The sequence below is a fragment of the Onychostoma macrolepis genome, chromosome 15 (genome assembly GCF_012432095.1).
Source record: "Onychostoma macrolepis isolate SWU-2019 chromosome 15, ASM1243209v1, whole genome shotgun sequence".
Lineage (NCBI taxonomy): Eukaryota > Metazoa > Chordata > Actinopteri > Cypriniformes > Cyprinidae > Onychostoma > Onychostoma macrolepis.
The window spans coordinates 8,631,341-8,640,260 of NC_081169.1; the positions used below are offsets into that span (position 1 = coordinate 8,631,341).

General features: G+C 37.1%; 1 protein-coding gene across 1 annotated transcript; it reads left to right on the top strand.

Moving 5' to 3' along the window:
• The first annotated feature begins 1,130 nt into the window (after positions 1 to 1,130).
• Positions 1,131 to 7,918, top strand: rhoub (ras homolog family member Ub). The gene is made up of 3 exons (XM_058745055.1): positions 1,131 to 1,529; positions 3,239 to 3,297; positions 5,267 to 7,918. The coding sequence occupies exons 1-3, from the start codon at positions 1,331 to 1,333 to the stop codon at positions 5,720 to 5,722; spliced, it is 714 nt and encodes a 237-aa protein (XP_058601038.1). The 5' UTR covers positions 1,131 to 1,330; the 3' UTR covers positions 5,723 to 7,918.
• The last annotated feature ends 1,002 nt before the right edge of the window (positions 7,919 to 8,920 follow it).

Here is an 8,920-nt window from a genome sequence, read left to right on the forward strand (position 1 = left end):
TAATCACTTATGGAGTTTGTTCAGGTGAGGTCACATCTGACTGCTGTACTTTACCCAGAAATGTGCTGCATGTCTTTAAGTGCAACTTTCCTATGACCCCTGCCTTTCATCTGACCATAAAATCATTTTCAGAGTGTATCACCTGATGATATGCTTTAAAGTGATGAGACCAATTACAGTAGATTTGAAGCCTTAACTGGACAAATAATCAGTTTCCCTGATACATTCTACATTCCAAATGGTGACTCATTAGCCGTCAACTTATGTATATATACTAACATAAAACTATAGACTCATACTAAAAGTGAAAAGTACTTAATTATATTGTATGTCAGTTACTTGGCATCACTTTGTTTCATAATATGTATACATATTGTAGATTAATTTCTCAAAATAAATATGTAAATATTGACCACTAGGTGGCAGAAAAGCTAAATTTGATACCTAGTCGCCAAAAGGAGAAGGTGAAAGGGATCAAACATTATTCAATTTTGCTACTAAAGTTTAATACAAATTATCATTATAGTGTGCTGTTTATGTTTTGTTGGTCACATTTAACAATCATAAACATAAATCTGCTTAATGGGCCCCTAAATTGCACACGTTCCTCTAAGATTAATTTTTAAAATCTTTTATTTTTACTTTTATGAATCTATGTTTTTTCAAACCCTTAAAGTAGAACAGGTGTTCTCTGACGTCAAGAGGACCTGACATTGTTTAATCTCAAAATAAGTTTTGTGAAAATTATACATTAAACAAAATACATTAAACAAAAATAAACATACCTTCCACCACACTTAAAATGCTACAAAGCTGCCTTTCCGTTATGATTGTTTATACTTGCAATAAATAAGACATAGGCTTAAAAATGTAGGACATTATAGCAAAATGAAGGATATTTTTTATTAAACAGTGTTAAAATTGGAGAAGTACTCTGAAGATGAAGAACCAATAGCCTTTTACGTCTATTAACACATACATACACTCACACTCACACACACACTTGCCGTTGTTTCTAGTGGGACAAGCGTCATGAATATGCTAAAGCAGCCATGTGAAGAGGGAGGAGCTAGTCAAATGAAGGCTGACTATAAAAGCTGCCTCTCTCACTCTTCACCCAGCTGTTGTAGAGTCTGCAAGCCTTTAGTTTTGTGTGGAGCTACTGAGTATTTGGAACTTGTGAAATCGACGCTTTACGCGCACGGCACCGGATCAAGCGCATTTACGCAGAGCTCATAGTGCACCGTCGTTTTTAGAGGGCTCTTTTTGATGTTTTTTTCCCTGGGTCACTCCATTAGGAGTGTGCGATCCACCTGCGGTCCGGTCGAGCATGGATTACAGTAACCTGATGGCGCCTCCGGTGCCGCCACACAAACCCAGATCCCCCCGGCCCGCGCACTGCCAGGGCCGCCTGTTGAAGTGCGTGTTTCTCGGGGACGGAGCTGTGGGGAAAACCAGCCTGATTGTCAGCTACACGACCAATGGTTATCCAACAAAATACGTCCCGACAGCGTTTGACGATTTCTCAGGTGAGTCTTTGGACTCGTAATTGTGCCTTGTAGCGCATCAGTTGCAAACAAATGCACGAACTTTTCATAGAAATAACTTCACTATTCCAGCAGTTCTGTTGGTGACTATTAGTTCTTTGCCAAAACTTATTTTTAAGTTATTTTCAGTGGATTTATGAAGTCAGTTCTCCTCAAATTCACACAGGTGTTTTAGCAACTACATGTCAGGCTTATTATTGTGTTATTATGTAACTGTGTGTGTGTGTGTGTGTGTGTGTGTGTGTGTGTGTGTTTATTTACAAGCATGCTTGTTTATCTTTAAAACCCAATTAAATAATATTTTTGTGTGTTTTTGTACGTCGTCATTGCCAAATCAGTGAGTGCATTCAAAATACAGATTTTAAAACCGATCTTGATATATTGATAAGCTGGAAACATAAATTGACCGGTTTTATTTAAGTCAAATATTATGTAATATCACTGAATCAACCTAAATGCATTAATTTATTCCAACAAAATTATTTCATATCAGGTAGAAATGGGTCTTTTGCGGGGTATGCTGAATAGTAACCAAAATTGATCAACTGTAATATGTATGATGTTGGACTCATAACAGATATATTTTGGAAGCAAGACATATTTGACCTGCAAGTGCAACATTTGATCACCTATTTTATTAGTTTTCATAAATATCTGATTGTGTTGCCAAAAAAGTTGTGAACAGGAGAGAGGTTTCTTGAAAGTTGATTTTTCGTGCCAATTTACTGCACAATCTTTAGTGTGTTTCTTGATATTAGTCCGTTATTGTTCCTTACATTTTAATAGATCCTAAAGCAGTACTTTTGTAGTACTATAACATCATTTTCCATCAAAGAAGGGTTTCATCATTTGTGAATGGACCTCAAACAAGAGCCATTCAGTGGTCAGATCCCACAAGCATGTCTTTGTAATTAGAAAGCCCTTGCACAATAACGCCTGACCTGAAAATCTGGCCCCTAAAATCCACTGGGTCCACTTGTTTGAATGTGTGGGAGTCTGTGATGATGTCACTCTCACTCTCCTGGAACCCGATCAGAAATCTCTGCACTGATTTGAGAGCGGTTACGCAATCCAGCAGGTGGCAGTTTGAGGGGGAAGGGGGCTGAATTAAAAGCAGATCATATGACGGGGATTTGGAAACAATTCCACAAAAGGCGCTTGACGAACAGAACTCTTTGAAGTGACAAACCATCAGCAGGGCCTCAGTGTTACTGTGTTTCATGAGACCACTTTACTGTGGCATGTTGGAAAAAAAACATTCTCATAGGTTTTAACAGCATGTACTGTCCTTCAAAACATGCAAAGCATGAGATGCTGAGCTGTTTATGAGCTGCAGGAACCCAAATTATATCTGGGCTGTTGATCTGTAACATGTACATGAGGTTGTATGAAATATAATAATAATAATAATAATAATAAAGCATAAGGATTATTATTATTATTAAAGATATATTATATATGTGTGTGTGTGTGTGTGTGTGTGTGTGTATATATTATATATATATATAAGGCTCTTAGCTCTCTAGTTGTATATTAAAATAACCTCTTAAAACCTCCAAATAATTGGTCATTTAGGTCTATAAAGTCCAGTTTGTTTGTTTGTTCACAGTGTCAGGTGACTAAATGGAAACAGGTGTGTTGGTAGTAGAATGACTCATCTTTTCCCTCTTTTTTTTTTTTTTTTCCCTCAGCGGTCGTACAGGTGGATGGACAACCAGTGAGACTGCAGCTTTGTGACACTGCAGGACAGGTGAGAACTCCACTGCACCACCTGCATCCTAGTCTCGTACCTCAACTATCCGATGCATCGTGCACCCCAAAGAAGAACATCAAATAACCTAGATCTTTTTGTTTGGGGTTGGCATTTCTGTCACTCTCTGGAACCAGGATTTGGAAATTGGATGACAAAGTGATTGCACAACAAAATCTTAGCAATTAGAAGAGCTCAGCGGGGACGCCATACTGTGAGGAAATCGTAAAGAGAGCGAAAAGAACAATCCTCAAGCTATTGGCACTTTAGTCATTGGATCTCCCTCTCGGTTTCTGAGCCATGCAGGCTTGGACAGGGTACCATGTAACCAGTGGTTTTCCCTCCAAGTGATGTTTGTGATGCCAAATTGTTTTCAGCACTGATTATTTTCAATCTGCAGTTGTATAACTACCTTCACATATCACTGAAAATAATTTGAAAAGGCCCCTGGCTGTACATTCATTCCGCTTTCCACATCGGAATATTATATTGTTTTGTTGAAGGGTTTTGTTTAAGGCTTTGAACCTCAGAAACTGACACTCCTTTGTCATGCATTACATGAGTTAACAAATAAATGACTCTGCCCTCTTAGTACATAACCTGTTAATCCCTTTACACAACCATGCAGAGGCAAGCTCAGGCAAACACGGGAAGATAAGAATTCAGTTTCCCAGTTATAGTACAGCAGGCTTTCATATAGATTTCAAAGCGAAAGAACAAATGCACTTTGCCCAATATGGAGAAACAAAGGCTAGTATGACAAAAGTCTATTACATTCAGTTTAGATTTACTTCCATTATGTTGTGCAGGTGTCCATGTCAACAAAAGAAAACAGTTGTTGTTTGATAATAGTCAATGAGGCGATGTCTGTGCGTCAGGAAGTTGACGTCTATGTACTTTTAAGTGCTTTGAGGACTGGGTGATATGACTGTATATACCGTACATTGTATACCACAGTTCATCTTTCTTAAATGTATAAATCCAACACCAAGCAGAAAGACCAACGACAATAACAAATATTACTATTATTATTATTACATTAATAATAATAACAATTTCTAGCTAGTTACTGTAAAACCTGCTTTCAGTAAGCTACTGCAGTGGCTGTTTAACAGTTATTTATAGATTACTGTAATTGGTGGCTAGAGCATATTACTGTAAAAAAAACTGAAATGATTCAGTATCTAGCTTTACTTATTCTATACAGTAAGTGAATTGCTGAAATAACCATGAAAATAAACATTCATTCAAAAATATCTTATGAAAATATTTGTGGTAAAATCTTTTATATGCATGCATTTTATAATTCTTCCATGCATTAAAATATAATGGTTACACTAATGAACATAAATTAAAAATAGAGTAGTTCAGTAAGTTTAATGTGCGATTACTTAATAGTTAAATATGTAAAAGTAAATTTAACAAAATAATAGCATTTCAGCAGCTATTTATTTATTTGCAGTGTTATATATTTATTATCAGTATAGATTTACCTAGATTTTTCTTTTGTTTTCATGTTTCAAATTTTATCTAAATCTTAGCATTTCATAATGAGAAGTAGATGTAGCGTAGACATTGGCTTCTTATCTGTCAAGCTTAATTGGTGTTTTCAAAGTTTTGAGAGGCCCTGCTCTCCAAAAGCTCAGCAGATTTATACTTTCAATTCATTTGTACAGCATAAATGGGACAGGGTGTGCCAGAGTTGAAAACTTTGGCTGAGTTTAAAAGATTAAAGCGTGCACTGCGTGTTCCACATGCAATGTTCTTTGCAAGCACCAACCTATAATTTCACTTAATTGCTTCAGGGAATTATAAAACACCCCAAGAGCTAGTTAAAGGATTTTATTATTTAAAATAACAATTTGGAATCCTGCAAATGATTTTTGAGAGAGTCCTTGTGAGTCCTTGTGTTACGAAACCTTCTGAACATCAGTAATGATACACTTTTCTCTTTCTCTCTCTACCTCAGGATGAATTCGATAAGTTGCGTCACTTCTGCTACACGCGGACTGACGTCCTCCTCCTGTGCTTCAGCGTCGTCAGCCCTGCTTCCTTCCAGAACATCGGTGAAAAATGGGTGCCGGAGATCCGACGCCGTTGTCCGCTCACACCTGTGCTGCTGGTGGGCACCCAGTGCGACCTACGGCAAGACGTCAAGGTCCTCATCGAACTGGCACGGCGCCGAGAGCGACCCGTCCTGGAAGAGGACGCCCGCACCCTGGCGGACAAAATAGGAGCGGTAACCTACATAGAATGCTCCTCTCTCACACAGAAAAACCTTAAGGAGGTGTTTGACGCTGCCATCTCTGTCGGGCTCCGACACTCTGACCGAAGATCCAGACGAGAGCGGAAGGTCCACAGTACTGCTGATAAAATGAAAATGCTCTCGAAGTCGTGGTGGAAGAAATATATCTGCATACAGTAGCGAAGATCAAACCCATCTTCTGAGGCATGAACAATGTGATAGACTCTTGTTTAGCGTCACGCTCATCAAGCAGATGATGGTCAGCTGATAACGAGTCAACAAAGGACAGTGTTGCTACTGTAAGGACGATGTGAATGGTTGCAAATGGTGCAACTAGCTTCCCAATAACCTATGTAGGGCTGTTGCTAAAAGTCACAGGGCCCGGGATAAAGATTTTCTACTCTGGGGCCATTGAGTAGATGTAGAGGATCTACTTATCTGCTATGTTTCCATCCATGTATTTTCATGCAAATTTGGGATATTGCATAAACACTAAATGGAAATTACATAAAAGTTGCACACTAGATGTACATGAAAAACGAATCCACTCAATTTAGGTTAATATGTCTTTTTATTCAATAAGAAAACGTGCATATAAACTACAATGGAAACACATTTGCGAATAAATGCCTGGTTGCGCAACAAAACTCAAGTGCCTCAACAGATCAAGTGACTGGGTCACCGATTTCATTGCATACCATCGAAATCATATATTATGTAGGGAAAAAATGTTTTTCTTTACGCCAGTTTCCCAGGAATTGGCTATTTTGTTCTCTGGAAGACATGAAATGGAAACGGTACTTTATTCGCAAATGTTTTATGCAATATTCCAGTCTAATTCGCAAGTTTGAATGCAAACATAGCTACTGAGACTCTTCATCACAAAGCCTGGGATGGCATTCCCAGTAAACAACGCTGACTGTCCAGTATGAACGCTCGAAATGGCTCAACTGGATTGTGAAGAACACTGTTGACCTCTTCCACAGCCAAAACCCTCTGATTATGGTTTTAAAAATAATCTACTGCTTTTATTTTTATAACCAAATACAGTAGTACAGTTTCTATTTATTTACCCATATCTTCTACCTGATAAATGCATGTACGAACATAATGCAACCACATGTTAATAATGCTAGCATGCTAACACTGGTGATTAAGCCCACTTTTGTTCATTTAACCTCCATGTCTGAGGTCACAAAGGCAGTCTTGTGGCTGTTTACGCCCACTCTGAGTGGTCCTTCTATCCCATCATGCTGAAGTGTTCAGTCTGTAACTGAACCTACTTGTAACTGTAGTCCACCTTATGATCGTTTGGAGTGTAACTGCAAGACTTCTGTCCTGGTTAACACAGCCTTGAAATGGATGGCGTTCAGTGAACTCTTGTTTACTGTTAGTCACAGAAAGGTGGACCTGTTATCCATAACACATTACCTTTGTATGCCATACAGTGCATTGCACCTGTGATCTCTTGTTAACCCCTATTGCAGTCTTTATGTGTGACTTGATCAACACTGACGTGCCATGTTGTAAAAACTCTAGTACAAAGTTCTTTGGCTATGTGTCCTCCTGTTTAACCAGCAGTGATGGAGATGATCAGTCAATAAGATGTTGAATTTGCTTCTCATTATTCAGAAGCCCAATCAAAGTCATTCAGTCAGAGGTCAGCCACAAACGGCAGAGCGCAACAGTAGGGTTCAGTAAGAAAAAATCCCATTAATTTTTCCCCTCTGGCTCAATCAAAATTAAGATTATACTGTACAGTGAAGATTTCAATATTAACTGTCAAATTGCCAGTGAAATAGCAACTGTATTTTGTTTTCTTTTTTTTTTTTTTTTTAAGCTGATCAATTTTATATCGTCAAATCAGCAATAAGTTTGTAGTGTGCAGTTCATTCCATATTCATTTTTATTTTATTAAGGCCCAAGCACGACGGTGCAAGGACCCTCTTGGAATATCTCAGTTTATAATTTTATTTTATTTTTTCCTCTTTCTTTAAGGTGGAATGTTTGTTTTAATAATTTGTAATTATTCTTTATTGCAAATTATTGTATTTTATTTTCTTTTTTATTATTATTTTTTTTTAAATTAAACTCTTAAGTGGGAAAATGAATTGGGAAGAGACTTCCAGAACCAAGGCCTTAGAGAGCGGTTGGTCACTGTTGTGCTCTGTACATCTATACATCAGGAAGTGGCCTCTGTTCTATATGTACTTTATTGCCACCACAATAACACTATCAGGGTAATCTACTTTTAGATTTGTACATTTTATGATTGCAGTTAATTTTATTTTACTCTATAAACACTCTGTTTATGGTACCGTGTGTATGAGTGTTTTGGTTGCTGACTGCTATCCATGTTTTCCATGGAAAATAAATGTGACATTAACTAAAACCTGAATGTGTTTCTTTCAGATGTGTCTTACAGTTAACATTGAATGAAATCACCTACAACATCACCATATATGACTGGGAGCATATTGAAGTACATACTGGGTCAGTTTTGCTTTCATGCTGACTTTAACATGCAATACCTCAGTGATAGCTTTGTTAGCATAAACTATATCTGGTAAGCGCATGTTTGTTGCAAAGAGACCATTGGAAATCATTTGAAATCAACTTTGTGTACAAATATCATAAAAGAATGGGTTCACAAAGTGTTGAGAAAAAATATTGATCTAAAAATGAACATTTTAATCATTAGCATGTTCGCTATTCCAAGTGAAAATCAAAAACACTGATTGCACTTCCTCACAAAATGTTATCAGAGTAGTAACTCTCATGCTATCCAACCAAATTACATACCAAATAACTAAACAACACAAAGTAAATCACTAAACCTGCTCATAGCACATTCTTGACTAAACCGGTCTAAAGCCTGAAGCCTGAATTTCTTCACATTTTTCACACACACAAGTGACTAGCAAGCAGTTGACACCCAGCGAACATAAAAAAAAAAAAAACATGAAGAACATAAGTGTGTGTGCTATAAAAATGTTCTATTTGGAATATTCTGTGTGGAACGTTAAATGTAAATCTATACAAAAATAAATGTAGGTTTTGTAAGAATCCTGGCAATATTTGCTTGCTAGCTAAGCAGTATTTTGGTAATTTGCACTATTAAGAGAAAATTAAAAGTTAATTATTGGATTGTAAAAATCCCAGTGCTAATGGTTGTAGCTTATGCTAATTCCAGTGTTTAGTACTATTATTTTACAATTGCAATTAGATTATTGATTATTTTAGGTTAGTAACTTTGGGTTTTGCTGTTGATTTGATTTAAAATGTTATCCATAACAGGATCATTTGAGCTGGAAGACTTTACTAGTGCAGGTCACTGCGGGTCACATGAGAATAAGAGTAAGAGATAAAATTCTGATT

Coding starts and splice junctions, on each gene's coding strand:
- rhoub (XM_058745055.1), top strand. CDS start 1,331: ATGGATTACAGTAACCTGATGGCGCCTCCGGTGCCGCCACACAAACCC. Junction 1,530..3,238: donor AGCGTTTGACGATTTCTCAG/GTGAGTCTTTGG, acceptor TTTTTCCCTCAG/CGGTCGTACAGGTGGATGGA. Junction 3,298..5,266: donor TTTGTGACACTGCAGGACAG/GTGAGAACTCCA, acceptor TCTCTACCTCAG/GATGAATTCGATAAGTTGCG.